This window comes from Lethenteron reissneri, chromosome 26 (assembly GCF_015708825.2).
Source record: "Lethenteron reissneri isolate LAM-NWPU_2019-01 chromosome 26, ASM1570882v1, whole genome shotgun sequence".
Classification (NCBI taxonomy): Eukaryota; Metazoa; Chordata; class Hyperoartia; order Petromyzontiformes; family Petromyzontidae; genus Lethenteron; species Lethenteron reissneri.
The window spans coordinates 13,530,369-13,554,806 of NC_083804.1; the positions used below are offsets into that span (position 1 = coordinate 13,530,369).

General features: G+C 47.4%; 2 protein-coding genes, 1 long non-coding RNA gene and 2 other non-coding genes across 10 annotated transcripts; 1 reads left to right on the top strand and 4 right to left on the bottom strand.

The window, feature by feature from the left end:
• Positions 1-498: 498 nt before the first annotated feature.
• On the bottom strand, positions 499-5,303 carry LOC133347403 (uncharacterized). Its single transcript, XR_009755706.1, has 3 exons — positions 4,873-5,303; positions 4,522-4,591; positions 499-1,569 (listed from the first exon to the last, which is right to left on the bottom strand). It is a non-coding gene; the product is annotated as an uncharacterized LOC133347403 (long non-coding RNA).
• A 3,573-nt stretch (positions 5,304-8,876) lies between these two features.
• Positions 8,877-13,283, bottom strand: RPSA (ribosomal protein SA). The gene is made up of 7 exons (XM_061560240.1): positions 13,130-13,283; positions 12,534-12,703; positions 12,282-12,400; positions 10,798-11,043; positions 10,078-10,206; positions 9,209-9,377; positions 8,877-9,101 (listed from the first exon to the last, which is right to left on the bottom strand). Exons 2-7 carry the CDS (start codon positions 12,664-12,666, stop codon positions 9,001-9,003), a joined length of 897 nt encoding a protein of 298 aa, XP_061416224.1. The 5' UTR covers positions 12,667-12,703; positions 13,130-13,283; the 3' UTR covers positions 8,877-9,000.
• LOC133348108 (small nucleolar RNA SNORA62/SNORA6 family) lies at positions 10,547-10,701 on the bottom strand. The gene has a single exon (XR_009755785.1). It is a non-coding gene; the product is annotated as a small nucleolar RNA SNORA62/SNORA6 family (small nucleolar RNA).
• Positions 11,991-12,145, bottom strand: LOC133348094 (small nucleolar RNA SNORA62/SNORA6 family). Its single transcript, XR_009755773.1, has one exon. It is a non-coding gene; the product is annotated as a small nucleolar RNA SNORA62/SNORA6 family (small nucleolar RNA).
• Positions 13,284-13,891: 608 nt separating the features above from the next.
• Positions 13,892-24,404, top strand: NDEL1 (nudE neurodevelopment protein 1 like 1). 6 transcript variants are annotated; one of them, XM_061560861.1, is made up of 9 exons: positions 13,892-14,012; positions 16,060-16,200; positions 16,311-16,464; positions 19,990-20,138; positions 20,256-20,392; positions 21,593-21,793; positions 21,982-22,073; positions 22,226-22,362; positions 22,703-24,404. In XM_061560861.1, exons 2-9 carry the CDS (start codon positions 16,115-16,117, stop codon positions 22,800-22,802), a joined length of 1,056 nt encoding a protein of 351 aa, XP_061416845.1. In that variant the 5' UTR covers positions 13,892-14,012; positions 16,060-16,114; the 3' UTR covers positions 22,803-24,404. The 6 variants fall into 6 exon arrangements, with proteins under 6 accessions (XP_061416845.1, XP_061416847.1, XP_061416846.1 ...); XM_061560863.1 differs by lacking the exon at positions 13,892-14,012 and adding an exon at positions 14,019-14,190; XM_061560862.1 differs by lacking the exon at positions 13,892-14,012 and adding an exon at positions 14,199-14,346.
• The last annotated feature ends 34 nt before the right edge of the window (positions 24,405-24,438 follow it).

Sequence of the window (24,438 nt, forward strand, 5' to 3'; positions counted from 1 at the left end):
TCTCTCACCTGGAGACGGTCGCTTTTGTTGCGATCGAAACGTCGTGATCTATTCATTTTCTATCTACGTGACTTTACCGAAAGAACCAAAGAGTATGGATTCCTGCAATCACGAAAGCTTCAAATCAAGATTGTGTTTTGTAGCTTTATGTTGTCTGACAAATGTCGCCATTTTAGTGAACTTGTTGCACGGGAACCTTTATTATCCTGGGCCCAACTTGGCAGCCTTCTCTACTATTTTTGTAAAATTTCCAGCCGTTCACTGCCAGTGGACGTTATAATGACCATGCTGTCAGCAAATATCGGATGGTCAGTCAATATTGTGTCCACTCTAATTTTCACAAAATATCTTCTAATGTCCGTGTAAATAACTTTGACTCCCCCTTTTAATATGAGATGTGTTGGTTACTTCTTTATGTTATATCATTGTGGCTTTTTTGTTTTTGTAAATGGGTTTCATTGCTTTGAAATATGTTTTATTTAGACATTGGTTTTCAAGAGTTTTGATAACTGCATACATTTTACTGAGTCAAATGCTTTTTCATAGTTCCCATAGGCCAGGCACATTGGTACCTAATTATTAGGCAGCAGTGTTGATGTTGACCATGTGCAGTGCAGATTCGACTGTGAGTTTATCGGGGATTAGACTGTGTGTGCAGCAGAGATAAGACTGGAGTGCAGTAGAGATAAGGATTCGACTGGGTGTGCAGTGAGGATTAGAATGTGTGTGCAGCAGGAATTAGACCGTGGGTGCAGCAGAGATACGACTGGGTGTGGAGTAGGGATTCGACTGGGCGTGCAGCAGGGTTTAAACTGTGAAGTAGCTATTTGCCTGTGAGTGCAGCAATGATTATACTTCGTGAAACAAGGATTAAACTCTATGAGACGTCTCCTTTACCAGTGGCAAAATATAGTAATAGGTTTTTACCCTTTCAATTGGTACAATAACTGACACACTGGTAAAGGAGATGTCTTAGTGTAAATGCTTACCCCGAGCTCTCAATACTCTGATAGTGCATTGTCTTTGAGTTGTACGCCTTTTGGCGTCATCTGGTCCAACACCAATGGAGACTAGGCTCTAAGAAAAGCTGTCTCGGGTGTGGACCAATCAATTTCAAGGACAGTGCATATCATTATCATCATCACAGTTGTTTCTTTTTGTTTGCATTTTGACTGCTTGTGTTGTGGTTATTGCAAACATGATGCCTTGTATAAAGGATTAAACTGTGCGTGCAGCAGGGATTCGACTGTGTGTGCAGTGGAGATGAGACCGGGTGTGAACAGGGTTTTAACTGTGAAGCAGCGCTTAGGCTATGCGTGTGTAACAGGGATTCAATGGTGAAGCAGGGATTAGACTGCGGTTGCAGGAACTGTGAATTAAGTCATGTTCCCCACTCTCTGCGTGCGCTACATGGATGAGCGAGAGCTGGTTCTGCAGGGGACGCGAGAGCAAGGCATGGAGGGAGGGAGGGAGCTGGGGGCTGCAGGGGCAGCAGTGGCCACGACGTGCGGAGGCTGGCAGTGTCGCGATAAGCCAGTGGGCAGCACTTCCTGTTGTTGGAGTCGCGATCTGGAAAAAAGATATAATCTCGCGTTTATGCGACATTATTCTGACATCTCTGTTTTATTCATTCATTTCCTAAAATATGTATGTTGAACTTATTTCGCATCATACGCAGTGAACCATGCTAACCAGAGATGCGAAACATCACTAATTCGTACATAGTAGGGGTGTAAAAATGCATAATTTAAAGAAATGTCAAATGTCTTATTCTTAAACTCGCAATATATGTATTGAATGCCACGTTGAATATTCATATATGGCTTCGTGTGTACCTTTTCGCCACTATAGGCTGCTACATTCACCGCATTTGCTTGAAAAACATTAGTAGTCAATCAATTCGTGACTGAATTGCAAGTGGATTGAATTGCGAGGGGGTACATCGTGGTGGCACCCCATATAGACAGCATTGCATATGCCTCGAGTACAGCGTCATCGCACACGGTCTCAAAAATTAGGAGGATTTCACAGCGAGTAAAGACATGCCAATCAAGGACCTCTCCACACCATGCGGGTCGTGGGGGTGGTTATTTTACCATACTTCACCACGCTGGTCACTTTGAGTTGGTGAAGGCGGGAAGCATTAGCTGTGGGAGCACACCATAGATCCACAGCCTATAACATCTGTTGTGCCATGGTAGTCTCTCTATCCAAGCACTATCTTGCAGGCTGGCAAGAAGTAATGCACTCCGGGTCATTTGTTCACGGGCTCACAGTGTCAGACGCAAGCGACGACCTCTTCGCAACCAAGGCAATGCGGGCCGATTTTTGCTGCAGGTCAAACAAGGTGCCTCGTTGAGTCCAGAGAGAGAAACCCATCCAAACGTGTGCTCTCCCCTCTCCCAATCCGTACACAATTCACACAAATACAAGAACGCATTTCTGTGCTGACAATATAGTACCAACTTTAACATTGATCGAGACAATTTTGTACGCTGTGTTTCCCCGAATAAATAAAACCACCCCAACCCATCACGATAGTGGCGAACACGTGCCGTGACAGCCGGGCCTTTTGCCCCCCCCCCCCCCCCCACCGAGTGAGCCGCACAAGGAAATGGACCGGGCATACATCGGTCGGGGCCCGGAGGCACCGCGTCGATTCCCGTAAAGTGGCGCCGAGCAGATGCCTCCAAAAACCCAGGTCCTGTGGCGATCGCCGTGGTCGCAGCTGCGGTGGGCTGTGAGGTCATGTCAAGAGGAGATTAGCCCATTTTCCAACCGCATCAACCGCCCTGCACGTAGCCTCCACTGCACCCCCCCCCCCCCCACTACACTGCTGCCCCCCACTTCTCCCCAGCCTACGCTTGCGCCCATGAGCGGTCACACCACCCAATCGTAGAGGTCGATACGATCACGCGACAGGCAACCAAGAGGAGAGGCAATGGTGATTTTGGGTAACTCTGCGAAACGATTCTGCTTTACGTCAACTGCAACGCACACGCCGGGCAATTGACGTGTGCTCATCATCGTCACCACCATCATCCGATACCAACAATTAAACACATGTCCCCCTGGCATTGCCCATCGTGCATGCTAGCACAGCGAGAAGCGGGGGGTTAATTATTTACTTTCAAATGTGCCCTCACGAGGAGACAAGGAGCTGACTCCTATGGCAAAACGCCACTCTCTTTGCGCGGACTGCAAGAGGCAGGCGGGCAGCTGCTCTTCAACTCATTCATCGTCTGGTGCTTGTCCTACCGTACGCGTACAACGCACATGTAAATCCTTGACAGCCTTCCAAGGGCTACATTTTTACCGAAAAACCCCGAATCTTGACCCCACAGGAACAAGACTTCTGCCGAGGTGCGTGCCCGGGTCGTTGCAGCAGAAAGTCGTGAGTCCGTCGTCCGTCGCCAAAAATTTCAGTCGCTTAGCCCAAGGTCCTCCAAAATGCTCAGCTCAGCTCTGAAGCAATGGGACGTCCAGAGATCTCAAGGAGCAAAAACCATCGCGCAAACTCCGGTCATCCTCGCAGCGCTGGCTTTTGGCTGGCCATCGAACAAAGACGGCCACTGCAATCGCGCGCTTTCAGATGCGCTTCTGTGGCCGTCTGGAACGTTCTTCCTTCAGATATAAGGAAGCAAATGCGAGCTTTGCACTTTTAAGTCGAGATTGAAAACTCATTTGTTTAGAACTGCTTTTTGTGGTTTAATTTGTTGTCCTTCCACCGCACCTCCTATTAGCACGTTTGGTTAAGTACGGTGCGAAAGAAGTTCAACATACATCACTGCACGCATACGGTGGTGACCGTGTTACGTTAGCACTGATAAATCAATATAACTCGTTAGATAATGTGGGTCCAAATAAAATACACACACTAACTTTACAGGCAGTTGAGAGCTAAAAGTAACAACACTGCGGTGTAGAAACTGACATGGGAAGGCGATAATATAGTTGAGTACACGACTTGGTGGGCAGTTCAGGGAGAGGAGAACATATATTACTGCAATTAGAATCGTGCACGTTTAGGACAAAAACATTCGCTTTATAATTCCAAGTGTTCTCTGTACAGTTGTATAAACGCAGAAATTCGGGTGGAAGTGGATGGGAACCCTTTCGAGCCTTGGCTTAAATCTGCTGAGAGGCATCAGCAGCAACGCGGATGGTTCGTGGATGAATTGGAGCCGCCTCTGTCTAACAAAAAAGTGATTTACGCAGTTACCATCGGGTCCTTGTGAAACTACACTGCAACACGTTACTACCAACGACGCGAGCTACGTGGCCCTTATCACCAATGCCGCGTGCATTGTTAACGCCATACAGCTCACGGAGAGATCTACTCTCAGATATGGATGGTGTGTGGGAGGAAGTCGTGCGGGCTGGGTGCGAGGTGATTGGCCACCGTGAGCTGATAAGGCCACGGGGCGCCCTTAAGTACTGGCACTGGGTAGCTCCACCGCGAGCTCGTAAGTCAATCCTGTTCGTCGGCACAGCGCCGAGATTGTCTCCTGTCCTCCTTACCTGTCTTACCTGGCGACCCGTCTGCCTCTTGCCTACTTGGTTGTTGTTGTCCGCTTTGCGTTGCCGGCTTCTGCCATCCGCGGAGAAATAGGTACAAAACCAAGGTGCACGGGTTAATTGACCCCCGCGAGAAGATCCCCTGCTGTGAGAGAAATTTAAGAATTGTTAACTGAAAGCGCTGCCTCGCCGCGTGAGTGTTCGGTGCGCGTATGGCAGGTTCAAATTGCGTGCTTGACATCTGCAAAGGTAAACGTGTTGGCGGGCACAGCGTGTGCACAGACAGAATTGCAGTGCGTGATGCACGTAGCAGCTAGGGAGGTTTAGACCGCGACATCGAGATGATGTGTGTACCGTGAGGCATAGTTGGGGTGTACGGTGAGACGGACGGATCGTTACACTTCGACGGGAGTTGCGCCTCCATACTCGGGCACCACCGTGAAGGTGGATCCGGGGGTGCCGATGGAGACGCTTGTGGGGGGAGGAAGAGGCCCTCTCTGGCCCAGCACCTCGCTCCCCGCCGGCCTTCACAACTGGCTGCTTTACTGTAGAGGAAGGGGTACAGCATCCAGTTGTGTGAGACGGTGGTGGGCTCTCTCTGCAGCTCAAATTGCGCCCCTCGTTGACTGGAGTTGGCGGAGCCACGCGGGAAGGGGAGGCAAGAGGCCGATATTGCAACCACGACGGTGATAGTTGTACCACTGTGATTGTCATTTTTTATTTTTTCACATCGCTTGTCATTTTTGTATCGTAGTTGTTAACACAATTCCAGTCGTTTGTTATTGTTGTGCCGTTATGTTGCGCATTTGTTACCGTTGTGTTAACGTTACGGGCCAGCAGGGCACGTGGCGTTCATGTATTGAATTTTGGTTGAGTTTCTGTCGTGGCGTTGAGCAACATAGAATATAACGTCGGTCCTGCAACGTGGTGGCACGGTTGAAATATTATGTTGATGCGATGTTGAACGAAGGTTGTGAGTACAACACAAACTGAAGTAGTATCCCAGTAAATATAGAACTTTGGGGCAAGGTTGGTCAAATTGTTTCAGCTACGTTCAAATGTTGGTCCTGCGTTGAATATTTACTGAGTTTGTGTAATACATATGGGTATGTGTACTTGTGGAACATATTACATTTGCGTGCAATATGATTAGTATACAGATCAACTGTTCATGCACTAAGTTACTCGGGGTCATAGTGACAGAGTTAAATGGTAATGTTTTCAATTTAAAATATGTAATCATTGATTTTAAAACATCGATTCAAATTTGTAAACACTAAGAATGATCATTGTCAGAAAGTAATGCTTGGACAAAATAGTTCCATATCGTGCCCCACAAAAAAAACGTGAGACCCAAAATACAAAAAAAATACTTTCAAAATGTTTAGTTATCAGTATCACACCGACTCCATTTGTGTCATTCACAATATTTCGATGTTAAATACCTATTTTATAGTGGTGTTAAAGTTCCAAATTGTACCCCTTAAAATTGGAGGGCTAAAACATATTTTTAAATTTTCAGGTTTTTCTCATCATCATGAACACCAACATCATCAAAATGAATATTCCATGTTTAATTGTATTAGCTCTTATATAAGTAAAGTTCCAAATCGTGCCTCTCCACGATACAAATAAAGATTTTGGGGAACCAAATTCCAAAATAAAATATAGAAATGCGGACGTTTATTCAGCGTGTGCATTTCTACATCAAAAACGCTTGCGAAGCTCAACCAAATCCTGGCATTGAAAACACGAGTGTTGCTCAATGCCAATTCAACATGTTTTGGCAGCTTAAAATTATATTGTTGGTGTTATTTTGTTTTGTGGATGTTATGGTGATTGTGTTGGGGATGTTTTGTTGTTTGGTGTTATTTTGTTGAGTTATTTGTTATGGGAAGGTCGGGTTTATTATTGCGTTGTGTAGTATTATTTAATTGCGTGGTATAATATTGTTAGTGATATTGTGGCAATTTTCCTGCCACTCGGTTGTATTCCTTATTACATAGATTTACAGCTGTGTGTTACCACAAGGTCGTGCAAGAACATATACCAGTTGCTTGGAAAAGTTAAAATGTGCCAGTTGCTTGTAAAATTGTAGTTTTTCACCACCGTGTCATTGTGAATAAAAACGCGAGAACTGACACGGGGTCGTAAGCCTCGTCTCTCGCCGTGGTGTCCCAGCCCCGCACTGCGGCTCGAGGCGGCTTCACCACAGACCGAGTGAGCTCGGGGCTCTCACAGCAAATGGCTTCTTCCTCTCTCGAGCCCAAAACCCCACCGCACTCGAGCGGATCCGCATTTTCTTCTTTCGCATGGCTGATGGAGATGCAGAACAACCGAGCCAAGCAAGGACAGCAACAAGCTCAGCCTTGCAGGCGTGACAGGGACATTGCACCTCCATGATCCGTGTTCACAAATCCACAAACCCAGCGCTGCGCATGAAGATGCATAACGGACTGCTCCGCGAGATAGACACATCCACTTAATCACTGTGTCCAAGATACACTTTTTTTGTCCAAACTTGCTCGCATTTATCTTTTGACCCACTTGTTCGCTTTCTTTTCAGCTCCTTTCCGTTGACTGTTATAATTACTATATTGTGAGCGAATTTGAAATGTTTAATACGTTATCTATATTTGTTCTTTATTTCTCCAATTCAAATTGGAAAAGTCACCGTGAATCGTTTTTGATGAGAACACGTCTCACAACTTGACCCTCCATTCGAATTGATACTCTTCGATTTTTCATGCAATTTCAATGTATTTATTCAATTGTTACATGTTTTCCTCCATATTTTCAACATCCTTAAATTAAGGGTCTAAGTTTATGAGCTTGGATGACATCATCAAATTAATTTCCAAAGTCTGAAAACGCCCAGACTTTGGTAAGACCGTTCCATATGCTTTAATGGCCTGACAGTTCCCATTGATCTCCTCGTCACAAAGTCGTAAGCTTGTTTAAAAGTTCACAAAGGAACATTCAAACATCCTCTCCATAATCCCAACTTCGCTCAGCTGTCGTGCTGTAAAGATCTGGTTGCCTAAGTGCACAAAAGTTCTCAAGCTTTGCCATAAGTTCGGCAGGCTACAATTGTAACACGATTAAATCGTAAGAGATTACGGTTAATAAGGAAACAAATGTGTTGAGACATTGAACTCCCACTCACGCAGGATCTGTTGATAGGGATTATCACGACTCGCACTGCACCGGCCAATGAATCGCCCGGGGTGAGTGGCACGGTTGCAATTTGAGCGTCAAGGATGTCGCAGCTTGTCATTTCCTCAAGAACAAACTTTGCATGTGAAGCTGGATACGTTACCTCATTCTCTATTAATTATGCACGCAAACTTCCTTTTGCTGCCCGATGTCCCGAAATGATTCAGTGGATCGTGTTCAAAAGCTAACCACACCGGCGCGTCTCAAAACATTGATTCCATGGCAATTTAGAGCTTGTTAAATCTGCATGGCAGCGTTTGCCCTGTTGTACATGCATCATTGAGTTGAGGCCCGGGCAGCAGGCCGATAGCTGCCGTTACACAAATGGAGGGCGAGAGGTGGGGGCTGGATTGGCCACTGCCTTTGGGGCGTCCATAAATGACGTCACGCTATTTTTACCCCCCCCCCCCGCCAGTCAGACCCCCCCTCAAATTACGTCACAAAGCTCTGCCCCCCCCCCAAAAAAAACACATGCTTCAAATCGCTTAAAACTATTGTCATTGTAGTTCGTAATGCTGCCGCTGCACTCTTGATGTTGGAGAAAACATTTAAGTCTATTCAGTAGAACGTGTTGTCTATATTTAAAGTTGCGCATTTTTATGTGACGTACCATTTCTCGAACCCCCCCCCCCCCAGGTGCGTGACATCATTTATGGACGGCCCCTTAGCTTGCCAAGGTTTTCCCAAGAGTCCAAAAAAACGCACCATACTCGAGACTTAGCCGTGGGATATCGGTTGGAAAGCACTGCCATAATCGAGTTGAATTATTGATCCATTACAAACCCATTGCTTAAGTGTGTGTGCAATGGTTGAGGCAGCAAAGTCACCAAGAGAGCCATGTTACCAATTCCCCAAACAATACAGCCAAGTGTTCAAATGACCTGTGCCAAGACAGAAAAGTGCTTCATTCCTGTCTTTATGACATTTGCAAGCATTCCATCGTGCAGTTATGCATCTGTGCCTCAACAGTTACGTGCGTCTCACACTATTTGCACATCACCATTGTAAAGTGTGCCTTGCATCTCATTGAGATTATTTTGACTTGGGTTGAGCACTCATCAACACATGCTTGTTGCAGTCTGTACAAGCCTTAGTTGTATACACGTTATTGGAAAGTTAAATGAATACAAAAAAGCCACAAATCACAATTGTTTTTTTTATTGTGCCACAGTAACGCCGCCTTCTCCACACGGATAGATGCAGAAGCGGCCACTGGTCTGGCTGCCAGGAGATTGTCCCAGCGTTCCCCGTGCCGACGGTGTGGTCCTAAGACCAATCGGCAGTGGCTCCACCCCAGTCCTCGGTTTGAGCTGTGGGGGCTGCAGTCCAGTCCTCCATGGTTGCTTGGAAGCCCCAAGTTGCTGCAGCTACACAAACAGAGGCAGCATGTTACACGAGGCCATGGTGTACAGCTGTCCATCACCCTATAGCACCACTCCACCGTGTCACATTTTCTGCAGCCATTGAAACTTACCGGTGGGATTCTCAGTGACGGGCACGGAGGGTACCGGCACTGCCTCGGCAGCCCAGTCGGCAACCTCCGGCGGCGGCGGAGCCTCGGTGGGCTGAGCAGCCCACTCGCCCTGGTATTCCGGCTCCTTCACAGCCGCCTTCTCTGCTGCAGCCTGTTCCTCCTTCTCAATCTATAAATGAAAACATCACGAGTCAGGGCCACAAGAAAATAGCATGCACAACATACATCATCCAGTGCAATTGCAGTAACCATGGGCTGTCAAATACTTTAGTCAGTATGTGAGTAATAGAGGCAGACATATTGCAATAAGGATATAGAACCAAACATTATTTAAAACCTTACACTGAGGTTCAATAGTAAAATGATAAACCAATGTTGCTTCTTGTTATCAGTCTAGAAAAAATGTATCACGTAGCATTGTACATGATTTTAGTGCAACATGAAAATGCATTTCAGTAGGTGGAAACAAGAATAAAAAAAATTATCAGTTACAAAAGCAATTTATAATGATGGAACAGCTAGAGGCTGCATTAATTAAAATCAGTCGTCAGGTAAGGACACTCACTAAGATTATTCAGTGACATAGAAAATGTTCTGAAGATCAGTTGGGAAAATGCATAAATGTAGTCACTGACAAATAATATAAAATATAAGCTAAAAAGTAAATAAACAAGCATGGAGGAGGGTGTACACTTGGAATGATACTGGAAAACAACATTTATAAACTCACTGGTCCAGTATAAGCACCACCATTTGAAGGTGCCAATTTAGACTGAACTGGCCACACGTACAAAATGTACAAGTCAGCCTCCAAGTATGATTAGGAACAGAGTACTGACAGCCCCCTCGATGATTTGTTATGGCTCTACCTCTTCTGGGTCACGGTAGAAGTAGAGATCAGGCATGATGTCCCAGGGGTGCTCCCGTCCAATGGTGCCACGCAGACGCAGCACCTCACGAGCCAACATCCACCACATGAGGCCGATGGAGTGAGCTCCCTGAAATAAGGGACAGGGTGCAATAACAGGGGACAGAGGAGAGGGGGAGATCAGGGGCACAGGGGATACAACAAACAGTAGAGATGGACAGAGGGGACAGTTAAGTGGCGACTTAACTCTGCTCGACAAAAAAGCATCACATATGATGACAAAATGTATTAGTAATTGCATTTAAATTGCAACTCGTTTGCATTCAACACCATACCTTTAGAAAGTTACATTTGTACTTATATTTGCTATAGTCTTAATTATACTGAAGCTTTTTAACTCGACTGTTTGCCAAGAGTAAATTAACTTTATTGAAAGCCTTAACCATAGGAATTAACATGATATTTTGCGAAATTGTAGCAGGGCCTACTACCAACGGCCAGTCAGGGGGCACAAGAAGCCCTACTGGTGTCAGCGAAAACCCTGCAGATTGCTGTTGCACACAGACTACGCTCCGCGTTCATCGACCAAGTCTGGTCTCAGCGCAGAGCTCCAGCTGTGTGCCGGCTTTACGCCACGTGGGAAGAAGGGCTCGAGAGCTTTTAACTATTAAAAATGTGATTGGGCTTAAGCAGAAGAGATGGAGGAGACTATCAGCTGTACCTTGTTGTTACAGGGAACAGCAATGTCCACGTAGCGCAAGGGCGAGTCAGTGTTGCACATGGCAATGGAGGGGATGTTAACGTAGGAAGCCTCCGTGAGCGGCTGATGGTCCTGTCGAGGGTCGGTCACGACGAGCAAGCGTGGCTCACGAAACGCAGCCTGGATCTGGTTGGTGAAGGTTCCGGGGGTGAAGCGCCCAGCAATCGGTGTTGCTCCGGTAGCAGAAGCAAACTTCAGCACTGCACGCTGAGCAGCACAAGATGAAAGCAACTTTATCAAAAAGGCTGCAATTATTATACGAAAACATTCTATAAAACGTTAATGTTCATTGGACTACATATCTGAATATAGTGGCTTGTGACTGGCACACAGGTAAACTTTGCTCTTATAAACAATTTAGAATTTTATATGCAAAAAATCTTGTCCAATTGGTTTAAGTTATGGAATCATTATAGCAAGGCCAAATTGAACATGGTTGATTTTTGATATGAGTGCGGAGATTTAATATTCATGCCATCATTTATAAAAGGGAGCCATTTCAGAATACGAATATTTATTTATACCGGAGGAATTTAATGAGGTATAGAGATCTTTTTCAGATGTCCAGTGGAGGCGGGTTAGAACATTACAACATAGAAACACGACATGGGTGCACAGTATAGGAAAACAAATCCCATACAATGTTAAATAGAACTTAACTATTTTTCACTCCGGTTATTCTTGTATAATATTATTATTTACTCAATTACTTGCCTGGCTTTTATTTACAAGCCAAGCAGGCGTTTATACCATGAGCCGAGTTCTCCCAGCCAGGCAGCCCAGGCATGAAAGAGAGGGGTGCAGTGTTCCCGCCTCTAATGTACGAGGGATCAGACACAAGGGGCCCTCACTTAGCTTAAGAACCCAGTTATGCGAAACCGTGTTCCATAACATAAGCAACATCATGACTTTAACATGGTGTTGTACATTTGCAGAATAACTTCTTGACGTGTGAAAAAGAGCTTCACAGTTCATCGGATTCCTCCAGTCTAAATAAAGATTCTGATATTAGTGCAGAATAGTTGAACATTTACAATTTTTACGCCATTATACCAAGTTCGCTCGATCAATCAATTTAAGATTTGAAACATGCTATATTCAGCAAAAGGATGCAAGCTACCATACATCTGAAGTAATAAGTTTGGGTGGCTTACAAATGTAGCAGGGCCTACTACCAACGGCCAGTCAGGGGGCACAAGAAGCCCTACCGGTGTCAGCGAAAACCCTGCAGATTGCTGTTGCACACAGACTACGCTCCGCGTTCATCGATCAAGTCTGGTCTCAGCGCAGAGCTCCAGCTGTGTGCCGGCTTCATGCCAAGTGGGAATGAATGCGTCTTTGGGTCTCATCTATATCCATCAGAAACGCGTTTAGACTAACGCGAGTGGGATGACCGAGGAGTCCCAACAAGTGTCTGGCCATTTCACGCGAGGCCACGAGCCCACCTGGCCATAGGGGCGGGAAGAAATGACGCAAACGTCCGCTGGGTTCTCAATGGCAACGATGGCCCTGGCCGCCAGAAGCAGCTTCTCCCAAGTCTTCTTCAAGTTCAAAATGAAGATTCCTGAAAATGGGAACCACGCAAGGAGGCAACCCGCGTTACTACCGTAATGTTCAATTGCAAACATTCCTCAAGCAAAACAGGCATTCGGTAGAGAAGTAGCTTATTTTTAAAAGCGTGTGGCGAGACGCCGTACCGTCGTTCTTGCGCTTGTAGACGTACTGCTCCATCTGGAAGTCACAGTTCGTGGTGCCAAGGTGGGAGTTGGCGGCCAGGAACTTGAGCACGTCCTCCTCGCGCATGGCCAGCACATCTAGGCCCCCGGACATCGTGTCGCGTTTCCCGAGTAAAGCAACGATGGGAAACCTGCGGCACCACAGATGAAGTCGCCCGCCATCAACAACGTGGCGGCGTGCACGTTCAGCGCCAGGCTGCAGCTCTCACGGCAGAGCGCCAGGATCACCCAGCGACCACCACTCGCGGCTGCGCCTCCACGAGCAGCAGCCGAGATAGCGAGCGCCGACACATCGCGGGATCGTGCGGCACGAGCGAGGGGTATAGGGGGTGGTAGGGGCCGGGGAGAGGGGCCCAGGACAACGCGAGGCCTAGGCCGCGAGGCTTCTCGTCCCGCGCTCCACGTGCCTCAACCACATCGCGCAGCCTCCGCGCCGCACGATACATTCGCGGAGGGAGATGGGATCGAGTGATGGTGCGGCGAGACGTGGTTGTGTAGCTAGGTTAGGGTTGGAGTCGCGTTGGGGGCCGCGTTACGGGATGAGGAGCGGAGCGAACCTGAAAACGACGCCGCATGGAAGCCCGGCCTGGTGAGAGAGACGGGGGCGTGGGCTGCGCCGCGCGATGAACGCGCGCGACGTCACCGCGCATCATTGCGTCATCACGCACAGCCAATCAGCGCGCTGAACGTCATTACGCACGATTCAGCTCGGCCTCCTGACGTCACCACGCTGCCCGTCGGTGCCACATGGAGCCAATGAGCGCCCGCGCTGGCCTCACCGAACCGCGTGTCGTCACGTCCGTCTCACCAGCGCGCGTGGCGTAATCACGCACAAGCTGGCAGCGTGCGTCGTGACGTAATCACGCACAGTCTCCCAGCGTGCGTCGTGACGTAATCACGCAAAGGCCATCGGCGCGCTTGGGACGTAATCACGCGCGCAGGCTTCCGGCGCGCATCGTGACGTAATCACGCACAAGATGGCAGCGCGCGTCGTGACGTGAACACGCACAAGCTACCAGCGCGCGTCGCGACGTAATCACGCACAGTCTCCAAGCGTGCGTCATGACGTAATCACGCACAGGCCACCGGCGTGCGTTGCGACGTGATCACGCACAGTCTCCTAGCGTGCATCGTGACGTAATCACGCACAGTCTCCTAGCGTGCGTCGTGACGTAATCACGCACAGTCTCCCAGCGTGCGTCGTGACGTAGTCACGCACAATCTACCAGCGCGCGTCGTGACGTGTTCACGCACAGTCTCCAAGCGTGCGTCATGACGTAATCACGCACAGTCTCCTAGCGTGCGTCGTGACGTAATCACGCACAGTCTCCCAGCGTGCGTCGTGACGTAATCACGCACCGCACGAGCGGCCGTAGCTACGTAAGCGCGTGGCGCCACGGCGGCTTCACGTGACATCACGGGGAGCGATCACCCGCAGAGGTGAGCGGGAGGATCGCGGCCTGCGCCGCGGATCGCGAATCTTCGCGGCTCCCTCCCTCCCGCCTCTCGTTCTCACGGGCCTCAGGCTCCAGCTTCGAGCCCGGCTCCTGTTTCTGTTGGGTTCCTCTCGCGCTGATCTGCCGCAGGAGATACGGAGCGGAGCTGGGGGGGCACCTTGGTAACGGGTTTTTTGAAAAATACAAAAAGTGACATCACCGAGCCGAGGCGGCTCGTCGCCGTGACGTCGTCGCGAGGCCGACTGGGAAGGGAGAGAGAAGCCGGCGAGCCGAGACAGCTTCGTGTGGGCGGGAGCAGGGAGCGAGTTGTCATTCGTGTGAGCAGGGAGTGAGTTGTCATTCGTGTGAGTGGGAGCAGGGAGTGAGTTGTCATTCGTGTGGGCAGGGAGTGAGTTAAATCGAAATTTAAGGGAGTGAGTTGTCATTCGTGTGAGCAGGAGCAGGGAGTGAGTTGTCATTCGTGTGAGTGGGAGCAGGGAGCGAGTTGTCATTCGTGTGAGTGGGGGCAGGGAGTGAGTTGTCATTCGTGTGAGTGGGAGCAGGGAGTGAGTTGTCATTCGTGTGAGTGGGAGCAGGGAGTGAGTTGTCATTCGTGTGAGTGGGAGCAGGGAGTGAGTTGTCATTCGTGTGAGTGGGAGCAGGGAGCGAGTTGTCATTCGTGTGAACAGGAGCAGGGAGTGAGTTGTCATTCGTGTGAGTGGGAGCAGGGAGTGAGTTGTCATTCGTGTGGGCAGGAGCAGGGAACGAGTTGTTATTCGTGTGAGGAACTGCGTGTGAAGGGCTTTAATGTGATGAGGAAACCGTGTGTGAGCTGCTGGTAGTGAGGTATCTTCGTGTGAGGAACTGCGTGTAGAAGAAGTGTTTGCATGTGATGAGGAACCCTGTGTGAGGAGTTGAGGGTGAGGTGTTTTTACATAAGCTGCTGGTAGTGAGGTATCTTCATCATGTGAGCTGCTGGTAGTGAAGTGTCTTCACCATATTCTTAGGTTTTTTTCGGTAAAGTCACGTAGGTAAAAAAAAAAAACATTAAAAAGTAAAATAAAAATCACGACGTTTTGGTGGCGACACAAGCTTCCGTCTTCAGGTGGTACCGTCACAGCCACGAGAGCTGTATCAAGTAATTTTTTTTACCTACGTGACTTTACCGAAAAAACCTAAGAATATGAATCATTGCAGTCACGAAAGCTTCAAATCTAGAATTAATGTCTTCACCATGTGTGCGTTTGAGAGTGAGGAGAGCTCCAGGAAGGAGTGAGGGCTGCCAGGGTGGGTCTGCGTGTTGTGCCGAGCCGCGTAGGGGTCTGCGTGTCGTGCAAGAGTACCGGTGTCGATGGGGTTCAGTATTAAACATTCAGAAACGAGAGATGATTTATTTTCACTCGCACCGTTCTATACAGTAGACAGTGTATTTGACACGCCCAGTATAGCGCAATTGAGGCAATATGGGGGAGACGAGAATGTGGATTCGGCGTCAAAATTGGTCACTTCTGCAATCTCAGATTGTGAAGGAATGCCTTACTCCTCCCCACAAACAGTTTTTTTGTAAATATTCTATTCGGCACGTTCATACCTGTCATCCCCATACGATTTACCCGTATTCTCGTGCAGGGATATTGAGTTTCATGTCCATATAGCCGTTTCAATACGGGCTTTGTAGGATGAACGTTGAGATGTATAAAGGCACGGCGTGACCAATAAGGTATGAATTGGTCTGTAATAAGGTCACTGATGAGGCGTTGAAAGGTTTGCATGTTTATCTGCAGCCATGTGTATAAAGTGCAATGTGTCAGATTGCAGATTGAGCTGTACACATCCCTGTCCTCCCGATTTCCTTCCCCCACCTCACCACGGCGTGCCTATTTTAAGCCTATTGCAATGGTGGACAATCTCAGACTGATCATGACTATGATCTCCTTGCTATAATTGAAACGTCTCCCTTGTTACATTAGAGGTGGGTGTTCCTGAATGTTACTTTTAAGACGAGCGTGAAAATAATATTGCTCAACTCACTCTGGTTTCTGCCAACACAGAGAAGCTTGCTGTCGCATCACACTGCGGTGTGAAGGGTGACTTGACTCTTAAGTCATGGATGAAGATGAACAAGTGGAGTTTTCAAGCGTGGAGGAGGAGTTGTGCTATTGGAAGCAAAATGCATTAAAATACAAAGCAAGGTAAGGGCACACATCTAACGGTGCCTCTCACCACTCGGTGAACATGCCTGTTTGTTCTGAGGCTGCCGTGGCGTGAGGCTGAGCTCATGCGAGTGTCTTCATGTCTTCAGTTGGATCGCTGCACAGGAGGAGCTTGAGGAGTTCACCATTGGTAGCCGTGAGCTGGAGGCAGAGCTGGAGGCACAGCTGGAGCAGGCCGAGGGCCGCACTCGCGAGCTACACGCCACCAACCAGCGCTTGATTAATGACCTGGAAATTATCAAGGTGTTGTACAGCGCACCGCTTTACAGCACCATCACACACACAGACCTGTACAAAAACAACCGCCATTCACCACTAAGTAGTGGTGATGTTACCATGGTGCTTGTGGCATACTAGCTGCACTTTGAGGCCACGTGAAGTGTCCAAGGCCTGTTGGCAGGAGGTCATGGAACAGTTCCAGGTGCCATGAGTTGACTAACTGAGATGACATTCAGATGCATCAACTGCTCCTACTGTTCCAACTTTGTGCGTTTTAGCCACCTGGTGCTCCAACCATTGTGAGTGTTACAAGCCCTCCTCCACAGAGGTCAATCTTGATACCGCTGGTACCAGTCATCGGCAGGTCCAATCTGCTCTACATCCTTCTTTACCATATCAGTCCATCTCTTCTCTAGCCTGTGCCATACCCGTTTAGCCCCATCTGTTCAGCCAAACAGAAGCTGCTTGGGCATGTTGTGGCTAGGCATGCATGCTACATGACCCATCCAACGCAGTCTCACATGCCAGAGGAGCTCACTGATGGGACTGCGTCCACATCTTTTTAGGATCTGTGAGCTGCTTATACAATCCAGTCTGGTTAAACCCAGGGTGGATCATAGGCAGGCTAGCCTGAATGTTTCCAACTAGCACAGATGTTATTTTAGAAGGCTCCATGTTTCACATGCATAATTGTGGTCGAAAAGACCTGGAGCTTCGTATGAAGTGATAGATTGGGTAGCTTCCACAAAGCACTATGCAACTGATGAACGATAATGCCGCTCGACTGATTCTGAGCGAGACCTCGGCTGACCAACCAGAGCTGGTCATAAGCACACTGCCCATGGTAGCTGCTTTGTTTTCGTGGGGCTGATGGTAAGGCTCCATCTCATAGTAGCATGCTCTGGATTCAGCAGTAGCATCTCCAACTCATTCTCAGAGTGGGCAGCAATCACCAGATCATCCGCATACGTAACATTGTTGTCAATAGGGAACTATCCCTTGACTGCACCTGGGCGGCGATCAGCCTCCCGTTCTATCTATACTGGATATAAATTCGACTGGTACATCCATGGAAAGCCTCTCGAACTACGTGGTCAATGGACATCTTTGTCGCACCCCAAGGTGAACAGAAAATGGTTCTGACACCCAGCCATGCAGCTTTACCCGGGCCTGCTCACCATCATGATGGTCCTTAATGATTGTGACAAGAGAGTCTGGGACCCCAATAGCATAAAGTATAATCCAGAGCCCTGGTCTATTGATAGTATCATAGGCCTTGGCCAGGTCAATAAAGTAAAAATGTAGGTCCTCTACACCTCTGCTGTAGCAGATGGACATAGAATATGGTGTCTGTGAAGGACCGCTCTGGCCTGAAACTACTTTGGGGCTCTGCAAGCCTCTCCCCAGTGTGGCTGGCAAGGTGATGTTAAATAATCCTTGCAAGGACCTTTCCCGGCACACTGAGGAGGGAGATGCCCCGGTAGTTATAATTTGTGCCGCCCCCCTTTTTAAAAATGGGGACAACCAATCCTGTCGACCAGACAGTTATAATAACGTCACATCAGGCAATCTGCACACAAATGCCACCCTCAGCAGTTTGCTTGAGAGGTATTCCCTACCCGGTATAAATTAGTGCTAGGTGGAGGAGTTACCAGCCCCTCGTATACACTGATGTTGTTACATACATAAAAATACACCCTATTCACACTTTCAACCTCACTTCTGGCTCAACACACTCACCCCTATTCACACTTAAGCCTCACCAGACCCCACCCCCTTCTCAACCCTCTCACTCAGGTAATCTTCACCGTATTCACCCTCACACTTTACTAGGTCTGACATACACTGCACTATAAACCACACAATACACTACACTATATTTAATTATATCACAGACTACAATATTTAGAATACACTACGATACACCAGCCTGTACATCGCATGACACTATAGCCCTCTTCATCCTACTCTACAGTACAGTAGTGCACAGTACTCCACATTAAATAAAACATGAATACACGATCATGCACACACACATATATAGACACAGAAACACATAAATACAAACACATATGTTAATTAAATAGTAAACAGGTGCAAAAACCCTGTTAAAGACCTGCACAACACCATCACACATGCACACACACCTCTACAGAACCACCACACGCACACCATGACACACGCACACACCATCACACACACTTCCACAGCACCATCACACATGCACACACACCTCTACAGAACCACCACGCACACACCATGACACACACACACACCCATTCACACACACTTCCACAGCACAATCACACACCTTCACAAAACTCTCTTGCACATGCATATACCTCCACAGCATAGTCATGGACACCATCAAGCACCGGTCTCCACCCTGAAAAATATTATGCAACACCCTTGCGATAACATTAAATTCACTTAAATCTAAACCTATAAACAACCAACTTTACCCTACAACCTGACATTGCCTGACAATACCGTGACCAATTGGCATGATTAATTATTGACTTAAAGCTTTCGTGACTGCAGGAATTCATACTCTTTGGGTCTTTCGGTAAAGTCACGTAGATAGAAAAAGAATGAAAAAAAATCACGATTTTTCGATCGCAACACAAGCAATCGTCTTCAGGTGAAAAAATACGGCAGGAGAACTGCTGAGGCAGGAGAAATATATATATTTTTTCCTGCGATCGAAACATTGTGATATTTTTATTTTTCTATCTACGTGACTTTACCGAAAGACCCAAAGAGTATGATGAATGATTATTCATAATTAATTATTATGAATCATGCCAGTCAAGACAACAGCTTATTGAGATGGTACCAATGCTACAAAATATGAATGAATAAAAACAAGGCACAATATAAATGGGACACCATACAAGACAGTAAAAATGAACCTATTTAAATCAGGTAATACCTGAAAAAGTACAAACAAGATGAGACAATTATAATTCTAGATTTGAAGTTTTCGTGACTGCAAGGATCCATACTCTTTGTGGTTTTTTCGGTAAAGTCACGTAGCATAATTACTGTTGCTGGAGCAGTCACACCTGATGACGGAGGCCTGTGTTGCTTCCAAAACGTCGTGATTTAATTTAGTTGTTTTTATTTTGTTTTCACCTACGTGACTTTACCGAAAGAACCAAAGAGTAAGATGAGACAAAATTAATACAGTACAAGCAATACAAACTTTACTTGTGGAACAAATGATTTAGAACATATGAGACACAATACGGGAGAAAAACAAATTACATTTTCAAAATAGCAGATAGAAAATTCTAAGAAGACATACAATAAAAATTTGAAAAAATATGAGACAGACAATACAAACAAAGCAAACAATACAAATAAACCAGAACACATGATACCTTTAATACATTTGAGATACATATTACATATGAGACTGTATAAATGAAATAGAAAATCGTTCTTGAATTGCATCATGACCCAGAATAGTGACAATGAATAACATCATTTGGTGTTGATTTTTTTGTTGAATGTATACTAACGGTATATCATGACCTGTAATGACAGGAAAAGCTGGAGCAGCAGCATGGCCAAAGCTATCAACAAATATCTTCCCTGGAGGAGCAGTTGGCACAAATCACTGCTATCAAGGATCAGCTGCACAAATATGTGCGCGAGCTGGAGCAGGCGAATGATGACCTGGAGAGGGCCAAGCGGTATGTTACACAGTGCAGTGACAGCACACGAGGCACAGTGGTGAGGTTTATGATGCAGAGCACCCATCATGGCCCCGTAAACTGACAAGAGTGGCTGTGCTTTTTGCTGGTTCTTAGTGCAACGTTCGTTTCCATGGACGACTTTGAGCAGCGAATGAACGAGGTGATTGAGCGCAACGCCTTTCTGGAGAGCGAGGTGGACGAGAAAGAGAACCTGCTCGAGTCTGTACAGCGGCTTAAGGACGAGGCTCGCGGTAAGTGCACCACACATCCCTGTGGTGTGGTGTAGTACTGATGTTGTGGGACTCGTGTTTGTGTGTGTGTGTGTGGCCTTAAAGTGCACATAGCCTGGTGACAGTGGCAAATGTTGTTTGCTTATTTACATGACGGTTATCTGAACTGCTCCTGGGTCTCCCCTAGGTCGACTTGGTCTCAATGAATATCTCGTGTGTGTAAACATTGCCACTGGCGAGACATAGTTGGCCGGGCATGGTGCTGGCCACCCAGGACCTCGTGTGCCGTGCCGGTCTTTGTAGGCATTTGCTGACAGCACCTGCCCCAACCGTCTGTTCCAGGCTATACGGAGATTTTTGTCTCGTGATTGCATGGTGTCTTTGTATGGTTTATTGGTGTTTGGGTGTTTTTCCATGGTGTATGTGTTCTGATGTGTACCATCAGCCTAACTAACACATTTGTGAGACACATTATAAAAGTGGATACTCCACCCGCTCAACTCTCCTAGACCAGTCGGGTGGTTATGGAGAAGTTCGAGAAGTTTTCGTTACTCGGCATTGTGTTCCTGGCCAGCTCTGCTTTGGAAACAGGCCTCGCTCATAATCATATATAGCACAAGCCAGAAGGGAGATGGGCTGATGTGGTACAGATGGACTTGGCGGTGAGTAGACTTGCCTTTGACTAATACTAATGGTGTCAAGATTTACCTCTGGTGGGGGCTCATGAAAAATGCTACTGGGCAGTTAGGGGCAGCTACCAGTATCTCTGGAGAGTGGAGGAGCAATGCTCACAACAATAAACAAAGTGCTGGATGGCTTTAACATCATCATCATCATATATGCATAGGTGGCATCAACCCTTTGCACTAACCTGTATCCATGTGCCACCACGTTGAAAGCAAGGCCAGTTTCACGACAGATCTGATGAACCCACGAGTCCCTTGGGCAGCTGACTGGATGTTGCAATTATAGAGTCAGTCGAGATCTGCTAAAACACAGCAGGGTGGTCGTGGCCACGACAGGTGGTGCATCTATCTGCCTGTTATCTTGGTGATACCTGGGCCTGTTCTGTGACCTGCCAGCGAGCATTCAGCACTTCATGTGATCTCAAAGTGCACCCATCCTGGTACAAGTGCTGTGGTAACGGCCCTGCCACTTAATGGCTAATGGTGGTGTTGTGTACACGTGGTTGATAGGCAAGTGTGTGTGTGCTGGCTGTAGACTTGCGCCAGGAGCTGGCGGTGCAGCAGAAGCAGGTGCGACGCTCGGCACCGAATTCGCCATCAGCAGAGGTGGCTCCATCACCGGCTCCATCACCGGCTCCATTGCCTGCTCCAGCTCCAGTATCCGTGCCATCACCTTCCACCCCCCGTGTCCCTGGAGACATCGCCTTCGAGATGCCTGTCACTCCACGATCAAAAGGTACCTCCGTCCCACTGCCATCACATTTCAGGGTGGCCTCTTTGTAATTGTGTTTAAGAGGCCAACATGCAACTATAGACTGGGTAACATGTATGAACTCCGAAGGTATGTAATAGACTATGGAACATGTGTGAACCCCTGTGGCAGTATGTCATAGACTGGGTCATGTGTGTGAACCCCTGCTGCAGGAATGCCCAATGGTTATGGAAGTTCGCCACTGACCCCATCGGCCAGAATCTCTGCTCTCAACATTGTTGGTGATCTGCTCAGGAAAGTCAGTGTAAGTAACACGTTGTCTTTTTATGTTCGTTTTGCTGATTGCCTGATATAAATGTAAAATATATTAACACTGTTATGTTCAAATATTTAAGTCCTGAGGTGAGGGTGTATGCTTCAAGGAAGGTGCTGTAGTGGGTCCGTGCGGTTTTGCAGGCACTGGAGTGTAAACTTGCCTCTTGCAAGAATGTCATGCGGGACCAGCAGTTGCTGGGAAAAGTGAGCGGGAGTCTCTCGGGTACGTCTCGGACCCCCCACAGCCCAAGCCCTCCATCTCCCGGACACGACATGGGGTGAGGAAGGACCGCACACCCCAATATGTCCGTAATCGCCCTCTCGTACCGCCCATACGAGAAACTCGTGCATTCGATCCATATCTCAATGCCCACGAAGCCAGGAGTAGCAGGGCTTCAGGCTGCACATGCCATTTTCCTTTCCGAAAGTGTGCACAACGGGTGTGAAGCACTTTTTGTTTGCTCATACGACATGGTGCAATTGATCAGGAAATGCATTAAGACACTTGCAATAGTGTACGTCTACGACATGAATGTTCAATGGCTGTTTCCCGGCTGTGTTTCATGAGGATGATGCATAATTGCCTAAATAATAATTGTCTGTGTGTACTCTCTGCAGGCCTAGCAAAAGGTTGGAGAGAGCTTCCTATTTGCCCTTTGCGGGCCCAACCCCACCCACGCCTGCCTCCCCACCAGGTGGCATGCAGATCACCGTTTGACCTACAATGCCACCTCTGCAACCTGCCACCACAGTACCATAGCAACTCTGGAGCAACCACAGGCACCCAGCACACCCTACCTCAGCATAGGCTGTATATCCCAACACAAACTACCATCCGCACCTCTAAATTTATTCGGTGTCCTCTGCAAGTACTGGTCCCCCTATAGTTGTGTTCTTTAGTTGTGAAGTCCATTCGAGAATCTGCACAGAGCAGATGGATTTGTAATGTTCACTTATGCCACAAACCTTTAAAGTGTGCGCCTCGTGCTGCCAGCTATTTACTGCGTATTTATTGTCTCATGTAGGGATTTGCTCAGCATGCGCGTACATATAGGCGGATCCGTCTGTACGCTCGATACAAGAGTAGATTACATTGTTGGAGTGAGTTCAAGGCCATGATCCACTTGAGAATTTTTGTAAAGGCAATCGTTGCTTGCAATGCATTTACCATGAGAGACTGGAAATTTGGTGGGAAATGGAATGGGGTGATTGAGTTCTGTCTTGCCTTTAATCTCTTGAAATGACTCGGGCCCATCATGCCTCTCATAACACATCTTTTCACCACCAACTCCACATCAGACTGCCACACCCCATCTCTCCACACAAACACACTATCTCTCCACATCATCACAACACTACATCATCACATCATATCCACAGCTCACTCGTGCAGGGACTTAAAGGCACCATTTTTTAAAATGCAGATTGTGTGTCAGTCTTGTGAGCTTTCTGTGATCTAATTGGAAGTTGCTGTCCCAGTTGCCCACGAGGGGGAGTTGAGATCAGTATCAGATTTTGGGCAACAATATTTTAACAATGGGTAACGCTGCGGCAACCATTGCCGGTGCTGATTTCCGGCAATGATGATCATGGCCTTGAGAAAGTGATTTTGGATTCTGTGCATCTTAACATGCCGGAGGTGCCTACGCTTGCTGCTTTGGCCTTTGAGCCACATAAAGCAACGTGCGGTTTTATTTTCAAAATGTGTTGTACAGCAGACAGAACTTTTACAATATTCCCCAGTGCTGCCAGAAAGCTTTGAGATTACTCTGCCCAATTCAATTCTCTGTTTCAATGGTGGACAACAGAGCAGGTGCATAGCAAGGGTCCCAATGGCACTACGTCTGTAGCTTGCACAGCAGGTATGTGCTTTTGCAACTGCACTTGCTCGTAGTGCCATGTGAGTGTTAATGCAGAGCGGTGGTACTATGAGTTGCTGTACCCCCCCCCCCCCATCACCAAAGCAATGCTAGAGGTAGCTGCAGCCCTTAATCACCATCACAGCGTGAGAAGTAGCAACCTATGGCGATGCAAGGGCTGGAGCAGCAACTCCGCGCAGTTGTGGCAGAGGTTAAGGTTTGACTTGAAGGGTGTGTGTGCTGCTCTATCTTCTTGCTTTTGTTGTAATTCTCTAACTTTTGTCAGCACATTTCATTGTATATACGATTGTTCTTGTAAAGTGGTGGACTAAGTGAACACGACTATTGCACATAGGTTTTGATCGCTTGAGGAAATGCCTTCCACTCAAGTGACTGAAAACCGTGTGCTTTATCTTTTGTTATAAAATGTATTGGAATAAAGTTGGACTTCAAAAACATAACGATTTCTCTTTGAACATGTATGTACATTAGAGC